The sequence below is a fragment of the Dama dama genome, chromosome 7, assembly GCF_033118175.1.
Source record: "Dama dama isolate Ldn47 chromosome 7, ASM3311817v1, whole genome shotgun sequence".
NCBI classification, from domain to species: Eukaryota; Metazoa; Chordata; class Mammalia; order Artiodactyla; family Cervidae; genus Dama; species Dama dama.
Window position 1 is genome coordinate 20,608,368 of NC_083687.1, and position 19,594 is coordinate 20,627,961.

At 36.0% G+C, this 19,594-nt stretch overlaps 1 protein-coding gene across 4 annotated transcripts in view; it reads right to left on the bottom strand.

The window, feature by feature from the left end:
* SUPT3H (SPT3 homolog, SAGA and STAGA complex component) overlaps positions 1–19,594 on the bottom strand; it is a 375,450-nt gene that overhangs the window by 67,135 nt on the left and 288,721 nt on the right. For all 4 annotated transcript variants that reach the window (XM_061146853.1, XM_061146855.1, XM_061146854.1 and 1 more), the window contains 2 exons: positions 17,357–17,524; positions 7,429–7,539 (listed from right to left, as the gene is read on the bottom strand). In XM_061146853.1, the coding sequence (XP_061002836.1) occupies positions 7,429–7,539; positions 17,357–17,524 (279 nt within the window). The remainder of the gene's footprint in view (positions 1–7,428; positions 7,540–17,356; positions 17,525–19,594) is intronic.

Consider the following 19,594-nt stretch of genomic DNA (forward strand, 5'->3'; position numbering starts at 1 on the left):
TTTCACTTTCAATAGCTTATAAAGTTTTAAGACACCTTAAAAATATTTCCAGAAAACCGTGAAGAGTTATGCTTGAATAAGAAATCCATATATTGATTCCCTTTAAACGTAATCAGTTTTAAAATGTCAGCACTTATTAGATACTGTTAGTGAAACCATTTTTGAGCAAAAATTTTTTAGTATTACTCTTTTGAGGCAAGACTATTACAGGCTTGTGTTGACCATTATTAAAACTGTTATATTTGTGAACTGAAATTTCTTAATGCTTACTGTAAATAAAATAAAATGTGGAAATAAAGTAGATAACTGTGATGAATATAATGTTACAACATAACTTTGATTTTGAAACATCTTCTCTACTCCTATTGAATGAGATTTTCAGGGTGGATCTTCTACATATAACAATCAGATTTCTAGAATATTTGATAGAGAAACCCTTCTCTTATGGAGCATCTTTCAATTCCTCTTGGAACACTTGTCTTCTATGCAATGTAGTTTAGGAAATGCTATTTCACATTTTCATAATAAGACCACTTAAATAGTTAAGAATAGAGGCCAATCTGCAAAGAGGGAGTTAATGAGGAATATTAGTGAGGATTCATTGAAGCCTGTGGTCCCTGTGAGCCACAGAGTATTTCTATTTAGCTCTTGTCCATGATGTAATTTTAAGTTGGTTACCTGATTTTTCTCTAACTATCAATTTTCGTACCTATAAAGTGGGGAAAACAACACTCATCTTGTTGTGTTGTAAGAATAACACAATGCAAATGAAAAGTTTCTATACAAATATTGTATGTTATTAATCAACTAATACTTTTCTGATTCTAATGACTATCTCTCAAGAAGTCTTCTAGTATTTTTACTACTACATTTCAAACATTCTCTCCCTAAGTAATCCTCAAGTAAATACTGTGTTAATTGAATCATTAGATTTCTAATATTCAACTGCTTATGACCTAAAGAAACCATTATTTCACATAATTTGACATAATAAATCTTGTAATTAACATTTCTGCCCCACCTTATTTTAAAATTAAAAACTAAATTAAAAATTTTACCCCTTTTCTAAATAATGCTCAATTTTAGGTTATTCTTATATGATAAATATGTTTGTGTGTGCTCAGATGCTGTCACATCCAACTCTTTGTGATCCCATGGACTGTAGCCCTCCAGGCTCCTCTGTCCATGGAATTTTCCAGGCAAGAAGACTGGAGTGGGTTGCCATTTCCTCCTCCAGGGGATCTTTCCAACTCAGGGATCGAACCTGAGTCTCCTGTGGCTCCTTGCATTGGCAGGCAGATTCTTTATTTACCACTAGTGCCACCTGGGAAGCCCCATATGATAATAAATATGCCACACATCAATATTTTTTTCTGAGAACCAGTGGCCCATACCTATGAAAAGGTACTTGGCTCCAACCTAAATGATAGATTTAGTACTTCCAAAAAATATACTGAGAAATTTTTACTTCCAGTTAAAAAATATTCTTAAAAAATATTTATGAATTCATCCACAATTTCTACTTGGTATTTACATTTAAAAATTAATTTTATAACATTTTATTTTCCAGGTTGAACACATAAGATGCAGACAAATTTTATGTGCTCAAGACATAAGAATTATTCACGAATGTGAAATTCTAGATCAAAATAGTCAAAGCAATCTGCTATGCCACTTCTGTTTTTAAAAGTTTAACATGAGGAATTCTCAAAGGAAATTTCTTATTTTTGACTCTTATTTGTCTATTGTGAATATTTCTGAAGAACCAATGATATGAGAGCATCTCCAGCATCCCTAATAGACATAACACATCAAAGTAAATGGCCACAAGGGAAGAGTAGTCAGCTAAGATTCGAGAGGCTGGATTCCAGAGCCAGCCGGGTCACTCACTTACAAGGTGCCACTGGGTTCAAGGCAAAGCTTCTCTGAGACTGAATTAAATGACTTTCTCAAGTCTTTGTTGCTGTTCAGTCACTAAGTCACCTCTGACTCTTTTGCGACTCCATGGACTATAGCCCGCCAGGCTCCTCTGTCCATGGGATGTCTCAGGCAAGAACACTGAAGCGGGTTTGCCAATTACTTCTCAGAGGATCTTCCCAATCCAGGGACTGAACCCCATCTCCTGCACTGGCTGGCAGGTTCTTTACCACTGAGCCACCTGGGGAGCCCTTCTCAAGTCTTAGCCAGTTTTAAAATGCTCAGCCAGATGTCTCACAATTTAAGACAGCTGAGTGGGTTTTGAAGCCGCTCACTTCTAGGGACACACTTAGGTACCAGTCAGATAAATGACCAAGCTTAAATGAGAAATTTTAGTTTTACTATTCTGCTTCAATGGAGAGCCACCTGGTAACGTGTAAGTTCAGGAGGGTGAGATGGTTTTCCTCTGTGAATATCATTCAGGAGAAACTAATATATTTAGGCATTACACATGGGATTATGTCATCCCCTTGGTGTACATAGTTTGCTTTCTCTGGCTTTCAAAATTACAGACCCGGTTTTCTGTCAGCCATTTCCAGCACTTCTCACTGAGGGCTGGGGCTGCGCTTCAGAGGCGGTAACCAAGGGCACCACCCACTGCTTGTACACAGGCAGGATCTAGAGAAAACACATGTCTGACCATCCTTTTCGTGACAGATAACACAGTCCACTGAGTTATTCTTTATGGGTATTTTCTTCAAGAGAAAAAACAAAATGCTCTAATTGTAAAATTCATTCACAAAATTTTTAAATGCTTTCTTTTCCTTTGACCTGAACAAGAATATTCTAAGAATTTTTTTTTTCTTTTTTAAAACCATTACCAAAAGCATTTGAATCTTTAGGCTGCAAGGAAATACTCTTCTGTTACACAATTAAATTCAATTAAAACAATTAAGTACCAATTAATTGTCTGATAGAAAAACTCATTTAAAGCTTTTGCTATACTGTTTTTTTTAAGGCCCTAAAAGTTTCTTAATATAAGTTTTATTTTATCCTTTACTTTTCTATATTTTAATTTTCTAACATGCTAGCATTATTTTCATAATTGGTAAACTGAGGAAATTTTAAAAAGTGAGAAAAAAGAGACTAGTAATAATTTATGCTTAAAAATTATACCAACTTTGATATATACATCAGCCTCTGAAAACCTTTTTTCAATAACTTATGCAAATATATAAATTCATATAAACTGAATTTGATGAAGCTTTACAAATCTGAGGTTGTGCCATTTGTTCCGTAGATTTCTGTTTCACAGGAGCTAGTAAGTAAAACCTAACTAGCAAGCAAAAATCAAGTGGAAACTATGGACACACAGTTGCTGAGACCTTATTTTTTAATATGACAGTGGTGGTAAAAAAAAAAAAAAAAAATCCATTAATGTTCTTCAACCACAATTAACTCAAAAAGTGAAAATGAACATTAATTTATTCTCAGGAACAATAATCTTTAAGTAGCTTTTACATCTTAATGGTGTAAACTATAAGTCTGTAAAGAAGTCACATTATAATTCAAATTTTAGTTTCTTCTACGATCACAAAGTGAGGCTTCTGTGTCTGTGTATCTGTGTGTGTGGTGGCGGGGGGGAATGGTTTCTACTTTACTCAATTTGTATTTTTACCTGATATTTTTTTGAAAATATACTGCAGCTACTACTGCTACTTCCGCTACTATTCCTTCCACTATTATTAATACAACACATTGAGAGCTCACCGCTTGTCAAGTTCACAGTGCTCCTTAGATTCCATCACAAAGTATGTTCTATTATTATGCCCATTTTATAGATGAGGGAACTGAGCCAGAGAGAGGTTAAGGAACTCCCTTAAGGCTACTTTGCTAGTAGGTGGAGACTTGGGATCTTAATCTTGGCCATTTGGCTCTAGAGTCAATCACCATGCAATATAACTTCACATAATGCCAACTACAATGAGTAAAAGGATAAGATGACAAACATCAAAATGTCTCAGGATACCCCAGTTTGCTAAGTACTGTAATGACTACAAATCGCAGGCTTGGAAGTGATTTTCAGAATTATTTAGGAAAAATCAATAATAAAAGGTAAACTAGTCCTTTTAAATGTTCTTTAGCATTTAAGATAGATATAGAGAAGATAAGTCACCACCACAGAAGATCAGGAATACGTACAGCCATGGTAAAAGCTGCGGGGAAAAAAAAAAATCTAACTTAAATTAACCTCAGCTTAATCTCAGTTAATCTTTTAACTTCTAGGTATGATACTCTCTTCTGATCTTCTGCAAAGGGTTGAGAATAAATGAAAACACTGAAAAGAAAGAAGTCACCGAGTAAAACCAACATGCCAAAGGCAATATAGTTGTAACTGGCTGAGTGGGGACTGGAGGTTTATAGGTGTCTCCACAGCCCTGGTATGAATGGCAGGAAGTTGCTGTCTCTGTCACTCTGTCCCCTCCCTCTCCAATGCGGCAGCTACCCAGTGCAAAACACTGTTCGTACTCCTTTCTACCCTCCACCTTACACGGCTTTAATCACCCCTCTTCTGCCATTTCAACTAATTATTCCCAAGGGGAAGAATTCACTTTCAATTCTTCATATAATGAACTGCATTCCTGAAATCTATCATGGTGTAAATTTGTACAAAATCATTTCAGAAGTCATACAGTAGAAGACAGAATGATGCCACATCAAAAGCAAAATTTTTTTGGCTTACTGGTTGACGTTGGAATTCAGTTTCCAAGTAACCTACTGGTTGTCATTTTAATTCTCCAAATTTGTCTCACAGTTTTAGCTAATTCCCAAAACTAATTCCTAAAGTCAAGTTATGGGTACTCTAAATGAGATATCTCATTTATATACACATTAGACAAGCACTTTATGTTCAGAATGACATGCTGCAAAGACAGAATCTCTATGTTTCATAAATATAAACTAGCTGTTCATGGCGATTTTAGTTTACAAAGGAAATTTCATACTGGAGGTAAGTTAGTTCAGCCTTTCTGCATAATTTAGGTCCAGTCTAAGGTTGCTAGAGACACAGCTCACATGCCTCCTCTCCTTTTAGGAGTCACAGCCCAAAGCCCAGGAAGCAAAGTGTCCCTAGTGCAGCATCACTAGGGAGTGATGCCCACCACTCAGGGAGTGGGCATCAGGGAACTCAGCATCAGCATCCTCCCAGCATCAGGAGCATCTCCTCTTAACAGTTGCAGGGACGAGGGAACCAGGACCAGTGTTCACACTGTTAGCATATGTAGTCTGCAAATCTATTCTACTTTAAAGAGAATTTTTAACTTTAAAAGGCAGATTTATGTATTGTAATACATAATACTGCCTGATCCTACTACTCATGCTAGACAATGGAGTGGGCATATACAGCCTTGTAGGCTGGGCAAATTATTATAGTTCCAGGTAATGGAGTAGACCATTCAAGGTCTGAGGTGTGAAGAAAACTCAATGTCCACCTATGGTGGCCTTCTTTCCCATCTGCTGTTGATGCTGTTCATCTCCTCTGGCAGTGGTTAAGCGGGCCTTCAAGATCCTGGCTCCTTTGTTCTGTTTTCCAGATCTATTTACACTAAGCATTTTTAAATTGCATTATTAGTTTAAAAAACCATATTGGTTATATGTTTATTAGACAAAAACCAGCTTAAACTATATCTGAGTGTGTGTGTGTATGTGTGTGTATGTGTATTCTGAGTATTTCAATACATTTCCTGCCATATACTACAATCTTGGATTATAAAAGCAACAATACATGACGATCAGGTTAGACATGGAGGAATGAATATATATGTATACACAGACACACAGTGTCATCAGCCAAGATGGTTCTCAAGTGATCTGACCAATGTTTTTAAAAACAAAAAACCTGAAGAATTAAGGACCTTACCACCACCACCACTTCCGTTTGAAGAAACATCACAGACCTTATGATTAGGAGATTTCCCCTTATGGTAGATACATTTTCCTTTATGTAATTTTACCCATTACTTTTAGTAACCATTTTAGGTTATTTCTCAAAACCCCTGTCTCTCTTTGCTACCCTTTAATTAGTTCTAGATTATTATCAACTCTGCCTTTTTCTTCTCTCTCTATTCCATTGCCTCAGACTATTAGTCATTATTTGGCTCTTATCTATGGATCTGAAAATTTTAATTCTTTGTTATAAATTGGTTCTTTCAATTTCAGTTGGTTTTTAAATTCTTCCAATCAATTCATATTTCTCTAAATCTCATCTCCCTTTTGGCTAATCACTTAAAATAGTCTCACTTGTCACGCAGGAAAAAAAACAAGAGATACAGACTTCGTTCTTTCAATTGTAATAACCTAAAAGCACTCATTCAAAAGGATATACTGCTTAACCAGTAACATATGATTAATATAAATATGATAAATCATATATATGACAAATTTAATACATTAACCAGAAGTGAAAATAATTGTCACCATTATAGAAAGCTTCTAGAGACAAAGAAACTCTGACACATTCTTGCGGTCATATTGATAATGCATATGATTAACAATAACCAAAGAAAACAAAGAAGGCTAAGAAAGCATTCTCTTTAACTGAAACACAAGAAAAAAGATGATGAGATAATGTAGAAGAAATTATGACTTCTATCAACAGATAATAGCAAAATCCACTCAGGAAAAAACATATATGTTATGTACATACATATGTATAATGTTACACATACATATTCTGCTTTAGTATGTTAAAGCAGATGTGAATACAAAAAGATGAAACAAATGGTTAATTCTACTGTGCTTTAGTCATAAATCAAACCTAACTTTCTGAAAATCAAACCAATCCCTTACAAACAGAGAAGGACTTGGAGAAAGTTATATTAACATGAATAAAGATTTTTCTTAAAAGGGCCACAAGATGAGCATTTAATTAACACACATACACACACTCTTTCTTTAGGCTGTTGAAATATAAAGTCTTTAATTCTCCATTAAAAAAAAAAACAAACCTTGATTATAAGCTTTAAAACCATTTGAAGATGTGGAAGACTGTCTGCCTTTCAGCCTACTTCAAAGCCAGTAGAGAAATCATTTCTTCTTCTTCCAACTCAAAGTATGTTTAGGAGCAGAACATCTGATAGAAGTGGTATTGCCAATCTAACCAATTTTAAAATATAAAGTGCTTCTAGCAATATTTGGATACATATAATTTGACAAAAAAAGTTTTATAAACCTAAGCTTTGAAAAATAGAAAATATAAGCCCCAAGGAAAAAAAAAGCATAATTTGTAATTGAAAGAAAATAATATTTTGTAGAGAAAAAAACTCTTCTTCCAAAAAGAGACAAAAATGACTAACTCTTATTTCCCAAGAGAATTATGCCACTTTTATACAACAAAATTACAGCCACCACAAATTGCTTTCAACAATTCCATTGCTGCTTCATTTGACCACTTGAAAATCAAAATTCTTTCAGATTATAAATATAACTTTTTATAACTCTGTTATTACGTACTGTGAATGGGGAAAGGGGGCCAATCTTGTGGCCATAGCGTCGGACGGCCTCTCTGATGTGGCTGGGCTGGATGGCATCGCTGTGAGCCTCAACACCACAGGCCGCAGTGCTCTGCGACAGAAAAACACATAAATTGTTACTAAATCAAAAACACACAACACAACTACAGTGTATAAAATATGAAAATAAACTTTTATAAAATGGACGGTTTTTCCCTTAGGATGTACATCACTGCTGCCATATACTACATCTAACAAAAAAAAATTCCATTAGCAAATCAAAGATGACTTTTACATGACCCCTTCCAAGCAGACCAACCAAATGCAATTTTTATGCCCCCAATATTTCACCCAGGCCTGCATGTCAAGGTACAGGACAACAGAGCCAGTTGTGAGCGGTTGAAAAGTGTCATGTGAGCTTGCTGAAAGAACTACAGGAAGCTATTTTTTTAAAAAAACATTTAAACATTTATTACTATAAATGTTTCTTGGGAGCTTGTTGGATGTATTTCTGAAATAACCTGAGGGTCATCAATTTTAAAATAAAAAATCTAAAATTGCTATATATTTATTTATAATACAGGGGATAGTCTTAGAAGATCATTTCAACTTGGTTCCTAGTTTTCTAAGTGTCCTTTGTGCAAAAACAAAATAAAACAGAAACTATTACTTTACTCTGTCTCATCTGTAAAAGACAGGTTTGAAAGTACAAAAAGACACAAGAATGAAAAAGATTATTTGCAATAAGAGTATGGATCTCAACTCAAGAAATGTATGTAACATGATTTTTAAAAAATGAAATAGTAGTATTATATGTTTGTGATTTAGTTGTAGGCTTTGGCTTCTCAAATACCTTGGTCTAGATCCCAGCCATCTCAGTTACCAGTTCTGTCAAGTCATGTAAGATACCTGAATTTTAGTTTCCTTATCTGTAAACAGAGTAATAATTTTAACTGCTCTATAGGGTTGCTGTGAAAATTAAATGAGTTAATATGTTTAAACCTCTTAGAACAATGCCTGACATATGTTAGCTATCAACAGCAGTAGGTTATTATTTAAATTAAAAACAGCACATCCATGTTCTTGAAATGATAAGCTAATTTACTTAAAAGTGCAGTAGGTACCAGATGCCAAGTCATCAACATTAAAAAATCAAGAGGAAGAAATAGTAGCCCATGTATTACTATCATTCTCACTGTAGAAGTACCATTCTCAGAATTCCTTATAGAGGTATATCTAGCATGACCTCTATTGAGAGTGATCTGGCAAATCTTATCAAAATGAAAACCATGCTTGATCCAACAATTTCATGATTTCTAAGGATTTATCCTGCAGATATATATTATACAGGCAAAATACAGATAGCTAGATAGATAGTCACTGCTGCACTATCTGAATTAATGAAGCAAATGTTCACCAAGGAGAGACCCATGAGCTCAATTATGATATTCATTCAGTGCAGCAGAAACCACAGCACCCACCATAATGAAGGAGGCAGCTCCATACAGATTCCTACGGAGCTATCTATAAGACACACTGTTTGAGAAAATGCCAGGTGTACAACTGGATAACCATGCTATCAGCTATTTGTTTTTTTAAAGGTTGAACAGTATATGCTCATTTAAGCATAGGTGATATCTGCAAAGACACCCCCAAAATTAGTAACAGTGCAGAATTTCTTTCTCGAGGAGTACAGATGGGTGTCTGGAGCATACGGGTTAGAGGAAATATTTTTCACTGCATATCCTTCTGTGCCCTTTAAATATATTTCTTGTGCCCTTTGCGTGTTTTTTTTTATTATGAACTAGGAAAGTAATTAAAACATTCTGACAAACAGCATCTGCTAATTATTCAAGCTGAACCTGAAATAAGACTAAAATATAAAACGAGAGCTTGATTATTTTTTATTATTTTTAACAAGATTTGAAATAAGCCAAATAGGAATATACTCTAGAGTATCTTTCTCAATTTCATTCCAACAATACCCTAAATAACATAACTGCTGTGCCCACAATAACAAGGATTAAATTATCTTAACCCCTCACTTTGGCACTCATATAAAAGTGCACACATAGTTTTTCTTTAAAAAGAAAAAATGCTTTCCTGATTCTTATCCCAAGTACTTTGTTTCAGTTGGAGTATATTAGAATAAATGCAATTATCAAGTAGCTGGTGAGGCTAAAGACTCTTTTGTGAGTTGGGCTGTCCAAAAAGTTTGATCAGGATCTTATAGAGAAGCCAGAAGGGACATTTTGGCCAACCCCATACAAAATGGGGTCATTAAGAGGGCAATATCCTGCAGACTAAGGGGGTAAGGGGTTCTTCCAGAGCTTTCCTCTGTGAAAGCTTTCTCCCTGAAAAGTGGATTTATTTCTTTGCTACATGGCCATTGAAGAGGGTACTGTTCCTTTACTTTCCCAAATAAGTTCGATTTTGGTATAGAATTTGTTGGTCAAAACCTCTCAGAACTTCTGGCATGGTGATCCAACTGACTTCAGAACACTGAAGAAGGAAGTGTATGTTAGAAACCACCATGGCCACTATTTGTAAGATGGCAGCAAGTAAGCCATCCTGTTTGAATCACGTTATCATTGCTAAAATGATGAGGTTACCTCATATAAAAATAAGAATATTCAATTTTGTGAAAAATGTCATTAAAATTTCTATTTTGCCAGTTTCTGGTTTATCTGCTACAACTAAGCCACTGCAAACACCAGCATAAGTTACCACATGCACTTCTTCACCCTCCTGATTTGCCCATTGAGTTCTTTGCAAGGAAATCTTTAAAACGCAAATGTTGTGTCTGCAGTATTGTTTTCACCTCAAAAAATACCTTCACATTTCTGTAAACATCCCTTTCCTCACCAAAGTACTAGTAATCTGTTTAAGTTCAAAATTCATATCAAGTTTAGAATTTTTACTTCAGCAGTGACTTCATAAATTTTGTAACAGTCTTCAAAACTGTTACAGAAGGATTAGCATTAAATTTATGTATTTGCTACACCAATAAAAATATTATGTTATAAATACATATGAAGACTGTTAGATTTATATACCAATTTAGCTTTCTCATTCTGCTTGAGCCCACATCTTGGAATATTCTTTAAATTTTCAAAAATGAAACCCACATGTTTGACAAAATACTGAGTGTTGTTGTCTATAGTGTATTTGTCAGAATTTCTGTGGGGACTAAACTCCTAATTTCCTAAAGTCAAGAACAAGGTGCTTGGTAAAGTTCTTCTTCATATGTCAGGTACCCTTTCCCCGGCTGTATTCATATTCCATTCTTGGATTCTTCCATTTCGTTTTTAGTTATGTCTTTTTATTCAGAAGCTGCTGCTCAACACTGGAAGCTGAAGTATCACACGGAGTTCTCCATATTTCCTGAATCTGAGCATTGTCCCTCTTCTGTCCTTGCTGGCTTGAACTGAATAAAATTCTTCAACAGTTTCAACTCTCAACTGTGGTACAAGAAGTTACACTGAAACTTCTGTTGCCCCAGGATCTCTTATCTGACTCTTTTCTTCCCAACATAAAAGCTGTTGGGAAGAAACAACTTTTTTTTTAATCCTTTCTCAGCTTTCCCCTTGCCAGGTAATCTAAATTTCAGGACTACATCTTCTGATAAACTTGATACATTAGACTCTAAAGAGGTGTAACAAAGGAGTAGTAATATGTATCTCCGGTGAGAGCAAGTGAAGGGTTAGTAGTGTTAATACCGACTTCTGTCCCTCACTGACCACATGGATTGATGTATGATCAGAGTGGGCAGGCAAGTGCCTTTTTTCTCCTCACTCTTGTACACAGAGCTCTCTCAGTTCTTTGAGTTTACAGAGGATTTCCCTTCAGATGAAGTTGGACCACTTGGCCAAAGGCTATAGTATAATACAGTTAAAAACAGTTAATTTTCTCATTCCAAAATTTAACTGAAATGTTGTGTAATCTGTCATTCTATGTAAGTAGGAAGTGATTTTTTTTTAAACTAAAGAAATTAACTAGAAAAGGTATTTGAAAAGAAGACAACAAAGAATCACCAAATTCAAAGATTCATATATTATAAAATTTGGAAAAAACACAAGATATTATCTATTCTAAACTTTCCCAACTCTCCACATTATAGGTGATAGAGTGAAGATAAGGGACACTCCCAAGATTAAAATGACAGTATTAAGATATGATTATATATCAAGTTCCTTGGCTTTTAGTACCATCACAGCTGAGGTTTCCAGTGAGTAAAAAAATCAAAATATAGCAAGAGCTTGAACATGGAGTAGGAAATGGTAACCCGCTCCAGTATTCTTGCCTGGAGAATTCCATGGACAGAGAAGCCTGGTGGGCTATAGTCCATGGGGTTGCAAAGAGTTGGATCAGTTCAGTTCAGTCGCTAGGTGTGTCCAACTCTTTGCAACCCCATGAATCGCAGCACGCCAGGCCTCCCTGTCCATCACCAACTCCCAGAGTTTACTCAAATTCATGTCCATCGAGTCGGTGATGCCATCCAGTCATCTCCTCCTCTGTCGTCCCCTTCTCCTCTTGCCCCCAATCCCTCCCAGCATCAGGGTCTTTTCCAATCAGTCAACTCTTCAGATGAGGTGGCCAAAGTACTGGAGTTTCAGCTTCAGCATCAGTCCTTCCAATGAACACCCAGGAATGATCTCCTTTAGGATGGACTGGCTGGATCTCCTTGCAGTCCAAGGGACTCTCAAGAGTCTTCTCCAACACCACAGTTCAAAAGCATCAATTCTTCGGTACTCAGCTTTCTTCACAGTCCAACTCTCACATCCGTATATGACCACTAGAAAAACCATAGCCTTGACTAGACGGACTTTTGTTGGCAAAGTAATGTCTCTGCTTTTTAACATGCTATCTAGGTTGGTCATAACTTTCCTTCTAAGGAGTAAGCACCTTTTAATTTCATGGCTGCAGTCACCATCTGCAGTGATTTTGGAGCCCCCCAAAATAAAGTCTGACACTGTTTCCCCATCTATTTCCCATGAAGTGATGGGACCAGATGCCATGATCTTAGTTTTCTGAATGTTGAGTTTTAAACCAACTTTTTCACACTCCTCTTTCACTTTCATCAAGGGGCTTTTTAGTTCCTCTTCACTTTCTGCCGTAAGGGTGCTGTCATCTGCATATTTGAGGTTATTGATATTTCTCCTGGCAATCTTGATTCCAGCTTGTGCTTCATCCAGCCCAGCGTTTCTCATGATGTACTCTGCATATAAGTTAAATAAGCAGGGTGACAATATACAGCCTTGACATACTCCTTTTCCTATTTGGAACCAGTCTGTTGTTCCATGTCCAGTTCTAACCAGTGCGTCCTAATTGGCATATAGGTTTTTCAAGAGGAAGGTCAGGTGGTCTGGTATTCCCATCTCTTTCAGAATTTTCCACAGTTTATTGTGATCCACACAGTTAAAGGCTTTGGCATAGTCAATAAAGCAGAAATAGATGTTTTTCTGGAACTCTTTTGCTTTTTCGATGATCCAGCGGATGTTGGCAATTTGATCTCTGGTTCCTCTGCCTTTTCTAAAACCAGCTTGAACATCTGGAAATTCACGGTTCACGTATTGCTGAAGCCTGGCTTGGAGAATTTTGAGCATTACTTTACTAGCGTGTGAGATGAGTGCAATTGTGAGGTAGTTTGAGCATTCTTTGGCATTGCCTTTCTTTGGGATTGGAATGAAAACTGACCCTTTCCAGTCCTGTGGCCGCTGCTGAGTTTTCCAAATTTGCTGACATATTGAGTGCAGCACTTTCACTGCATCATCTTTCAGGATTTGAAATAGCTCAACTGGAATTCCATCAGCTTCACTAGCTTTGTTCGTAGTGATGCTTCCTAAGGCCCACTTGACTTCACATTCCAGGATGTCTGGCTCTAGGTGAGTGATCACACCATCATGATTATCTGGGTCGTGAAGATCTTTTTTGTACAGTTCTTCTGTGTATTCTTGCCACCTCTTCTTAATATCTTCTGCTTCTGTTAGGTCCATACCATTTCTGTCCTTTATTGAACCCATCTTTGCACAAAATATTCCCTTGGTATCTCTAATTTTGTTGAAGAGATCTCTATTCTTTCCCATTCTGTTGTTTTCCTCTAATTCTTTGCATTGATTGTGAGGAAGGCTTTCTTATCCCTCCTTGCTATTCTTTGGAACTCTGCATTCAGATGGCAATATCTTTCCTTTTCTCCTTTGCTTTTTGCTTCTCTTCTTTTCACAGCTATTTGTAAGACCTCCTCAGACAGCCATTTTGCCTTTTTGCATTTCTTTTCCATGGGGATGGTACAACCGAGCAACTAACACTTTCACTTTCTTGAATGTAGAAGATGTGGATAAGTAAATTTAAAAAAAAATTATTTTACGTATGCATAATTACCAGGTTAATTATAAATTTCTACATAGTTTGTAAAGCAAATCCACTGAAGAGGTCCTTAAGTAATATTTTACTACTCTAGTTTTAGTTACTGAATGAGTTGGAGAGCACTATAGCCGAAATTCTTTAGAACTACTTTATAATACAGAAGTTTCTTATAGTTCAGAGTTTCCCATAATAAATAAGCACTGAGACCTGTCATTCTGAAAATAAAAGGGGGAATCCAGATATGAGGATGAAATTTAAATCTGCTTACCATCAATTATAAGATTATATCTTGCCACAGTTCCACTACTAGTAGTGGCAAATAGTTCCTATTGTGCCAACCAACTTGTAGAGAAAAGTATAAATTTTGGACAAATTATAAAAAACAAGTACCTGAAAGCAACAGAGTGATCTAACCTGGACAAAAACTGAAAGGGCGAGGACTATATACAGGAGAACGGAATGGCTATGGGTTGGTTTTCTGTTTAAGCCTAAGGGTAGGCCCTAGTCAGTATAGGGTCAGGAGACCTTAGAGGCATGAAGAACTATAGATCAAAGTTCAGGGCAACCACAGTAGGTATAAAGAGAAAAATAAAATCCCAAAAAAGGACAGAATCAAAGAAAGGAAGACAAATATTCAGTGTATAAATTTTATCCAAATCTTTGACAAATTTCTAAGCTCTTCCTTTGTGGGACTGAATCCAAGAAACCAAGGTAAAACTAAAGCAAGAGAGCGTCTAGCTGCTGAAGAGGAGTTTGAATTTGGAGTTCATAGAGTTCCATCTAGAAGAGTAAACAGTCTGCTTAACATACATATGAACACACCACCAACACCAACTCTTCTCATAGAAATATTACAGAACCTGAAATCCCTACAATATATTACTCACAATTTCCAGGGTATAGTTTAAAATTACTAGAAGAAAGTGTGACTTATACTCAATGGAGTTCAAAACAATCCATCTAGAAGAGTAAACAGTCTGCTTAACATACATATGAACACACCACCAACACCAACTCTTCTCATAGGAATATTATAGAACCTGAAATCCGTACAATATATAACTCACAATTTCCAGGGTATAATTTAAAATTACTAGAAGAAAGTGTGACTTATACTCAATGGAGTTCAAAACAATCCAGATATTTAATTTATCATACGAGAATTTTAAAACAGCTATTATGAAATAAAAGAAGTTGTAATAAATAATAAAAAAATAACAATAAACTATAAAACAAAATCAAAAGGAAATTATAAAACTGTAAAACCAAATATCAGACATTAATGGATGAGTGTTAAGATTGAACTGAAATTAGATAGAGTTTGGAACATAAGGGAAGATCAACAGAAGTTATTCAACCTGAAGAACAGAGAGAAAAGATTGAAAAGGAAATTAAACAGAGCTTCAGGTACACGTTGAACAATATCAAAGTAACTGACAAAAAATATACCTGGAATCTCAGAAGTGGAGAAGAGAGAACACGAGGCAGGCAAAATATCTTAAGAAATAATTGCTGATAATTCCCCCCTCAATTTAAAAGTATTCAATTTTCAAGAGGCTCAGAGAATTCTAAACAGAAATAATGCAAAAGAAAACCATATCTATGGATATCATGGTCAAACTGCTGAAAATCAAAAATAAAGATATGATTTTGAAAACATCCAGAGAAAAACGGCACATTACAAACACACCAAAAAAGCTACAAAATCTTCTGACATGTGATTAAAAACAGTGGATGCTAATATTTTCTCCCATTCTGTGGGCTGTCTTTTCATTTTGTTCATGGTTTCCTTTGCTGTGCAAAAGCTTTTATGTTTAAGTGGGTCCCATTTGTTTATTTTTACTTTCATTACCCTATGAGGTAGATCAAAATAGATCTTGTTTATACCAGACAGTGTTCTACCTAGTATTTCCCCCTAAGAATTTTATATATCTGGTCTTACATTTAGGTCTCTAATCCATTTTGAGTTTTTGTGTATAGCGTTAGAGAGCATTCTAATTTCATGCTTTTACACGGAGTTATCCAGTTTTCCCAACATTGCTTATTGAAGAGACTGTCTTTTCTCCATTTTATTACATATTTTTGCCTCCTTTGTCATAGATTGGTTAAGTACAGGCACGTGGGTTTATCTCTGGGCTTTCCGTCTTGTCCCGGTGATCTCTATTTCTCTTTCTTGGGCCAGTAGCATACTGTTGTGATTACTGTAGCTTTGGATAAAATGATATAATCATTTGGGGAAAAGTTCTTATAGTTTCTTTAAAAACTGAACACATAGCTACTCTATGATCCAGTAATTTCATTTCTAGCTAGCAATTTCATTTACCTACGAAAAATGAAAGCATTTGTCTATAAAGATTTGTACAATAATGCTCGTAACAGGTTTATTCATAATACCCCCAAAACTGGAAATAGCCTAACTACCAAAATGAAAATGAGTAAACTGATATACAAGCAACTCACTCATCAATAAAGAAGAATAAATTACATTTGTACTTAAAAACATAAGCTTTAAAAATACCCTGAGTGAAAGAAATTTCACACAAGAGAGTATACGCATTATATTCTCTTTGTATGATGCTCCAGAAGAGAGAAAACTAAAAAGTCAGAACAGTGTTTGCTTTTCTGGGGATGGTGATGGGATTGCCTGAAGAGGTGTGAAAGAACTTTCTGAACTGATTGTAATGTTCTTTTTTTTATCTTGAGTGGGTATCAGAAAACAATGAATTTATATATCTGTCAAAATTCAGCAAATGGTATACTTAAGAACTGAGTGGTACACTGTATATAAACTTTACCATTTAAAAAAAGGTATAATGTATACATTATACAAAATTATGTGTTTTGGCATGAATTATACTGATGCCAGCAGCTTACCTTTTAATGTATCAAAAAAAAAAAAAAAAAAGAACTGGTGGATGGATAAAAGAATAATCAGATGTACATATAGTAAATGTATGGTAAAATTTTAGTTGCAGAATCAGATGATAGATATATGGTATTCACTCTACAATTCTTTTAACTTTTTTATATGCTTGAAAATTTTTATAATAAAATATTAGAAAACATTAATATCTGGCTGTAAATTGGCTGCTTCTAAAAATCTAATTAATGAGAAAAACAGAACACATTTTCCATACCTGTGAACTCAGTAAGATCTCCCTGTACTGTGCTGCGCTTAGCAACTCAATCACGTCCGTCTCTTTGTGACCCCGTGGACTGTAGCCCACCAGGCTCCTCTGTCCATGGGGATTCTCTAGGCAAGAATAATGGAGTGGATTGCCATGCCCTCCTCCAGGGATCCTCCTGACCCAGGGATCAAACCCAGGTCACCCACATTGCAGGTAGATTCTTTACCATCTGAACCATTAGGGAAGCTCCAGAATACTGGAGTGGGTAGTCTATCCCTTCTCTAGGGGATCTTCTCAGTCTAGGAATTGAACCAGGATCTCCTACATTGCAGGCTGATTCTTTATCAGCTGAGCTACCAAGGAAGCCCCAAGGATCTTTCTTCTTTGCACCAAAAAGAAAAAAGAAAGAAAAAGAAATAGAAAAATATCATTAACCTTTTTTCTTTTCCTCTGTTTGGTCTTAGCTGAGTCTTGTCCAGCACTCCCATTCCCTAGGGATCCCGATGTGGCCTTCCCCGAGTGCTGTGAGCCTGCAGACGGAGCTGTTGGTGTGGGAGGGGGTGTGTTCTCAGGAGAGTCTGGATAGGGCTTCATGCAAGACCCCTGTTCAAAGAGATGTGGCTCTGAAATCAGGCAACCAGAACTTCTACTAACATTTTATTTAGTTAGCTCATGAATTCAATAATATTTGAAAGTTACAAATATAAAAACCCAATTTATTATTATCCAGTCCACAGAAACGATGCCATCATCCTGCCCCTAAGGATCTAAATATATTAATTTCTAATCTGTCTGATCATTCAGATAAAAATTAGGATTCCTCAGATACAGCTTTCAAAATTTCTGCTCATTCAGTCAGATACAGATATTTTTACTGAGAAGTTTTGTCAGTATTTCAAAAGTACTCAAAAGGAAGTTCTAAACTTTCCAAACAGGATGCCTTTCAGACATTCTCTGTATCATGGTGACCAGCCTTCGTTTCAAGGCCAAGTAACTCAAACTCAGCGCTTTAGGGTCACTGTAGATTTATCTCTAGCTCTTCCAACACCTTGTTTCTTCCTTCCTTCAGAATATCCCTCATATCTACCTGCTTTCTTTGACTACGCCTGCAAGTCTGTTCTCTCTCCCTTGTTGGGGGTCCTTCAAATATTTGAAGACTGTCTATCTCACAGCCTCTTCTCTTCTACAGGTCAAACACCTCAAGTTCTTTCTACCACCTACTATGAGACATGCTTTCAGGGTCTTCCTCCCACCCCTATTACTCTCCTTTAGATAGACTCCACTTTGTCAATGTCCATCCTCTAGGATGGTGCCTAGACACTGAAACAAAACAAAAAATACTGTGATGTTTCCTTTTCAGTACCATCACAATATTTATTATTTATCATTATAAGAAACTTATAGGCAAATAAGTCTTTTTCATATATGGTATTATAAATCTATATTTTCCCGATCCTATCAACTGTAATAACCATGGTATCTACTGACCTACAGTTCTTTGTATGTATTTTAAAAATTATGCTAAACTTTGTAAAACATTTTGCTGAAATTCAGATACTGTTTTTAAGAGTATTTCTTTGATCTGCTTGCCTAGAAACATCAAACAAGAAGGAATAAAGCTAATGTGGCATGAGTTGCTCTTAGGAAAAACAAGGTAATTTCTAGAGATCATTACTTCCAGAATATAAACCATATGTTTGAAAAAAAATCTGGAAAATTAACTCAAATTAATATTAACCTTGATAATCTGAGAACCTTAAGCTTAACTAGCTCAGTTCTTTATACGGTTAGTGTTAGAGAATTGACAATTATTAAAATAGAATGCATGTGATTAATTCCATGCTTTGTATTTCCAATCCAATTGACTGTACATAGCACCTCCATTTGGATCTTCTTAAAATACCCTTTTGAACTCATCACTTTTTAGCCAAGAAACTTTCAATTCTTCCTTCCCTAGGCATCTAAGGCCTTCATTTTCTTACTTTCCTTCTCAATGAGTCCTTGGCTTGAATATTTTAATCAGGTTTTTTCCCCCCCCAGTACAACTCCACTTACACTGCCTCCAAAGCCTACAGTATTTTCCACACTTTTACCATCTCATCAAAGTCTTATCTTTTCTTCAACACTCAACTTCCTTTCTGAAGTCTTCTTTCACTATAATTAGGGAGTTGCTTTTATCTCTGAACTTTCTGTCTATGACACTCATTTGGAAATCAGTACATAAAATCTTGAATTGTCTGTTTGTTCATTTACTGCTTTGTTTGTTTTGCAGAATGTTCTATCTCCCTGACTACAGATCATATTAGTCTCCAGAGCCTCCAGTGATACCTATCGTGGTAAAGTCCCTAAAGCAGGCCCTCAACTGTGCTTGCTGACCTGCAATGCTGATAAATAGGATTCCTGGCCTAGAGTGGTCATTTTTGTGTGTTGAATCAGGTAATAAAGGGCAGAAAGACTTCCAGTCCCTCCGAATGTTCATTTTGACCACCAGTCACATTGGACGAGGGGTGTCTGACAGGCCAGGGAAATGCTGGAGGCTTGTATGAACGTATTTAGCCAGGAAGCTTTCTGACACTCCTGCTCCCACCTCCCAGAGAGCCCAGGAAGTTCAACACATACAAACCATCTTTCTTTACTGCTGGGTAGCTGGGAGCAGCAGCTGTGGTTGCTGAG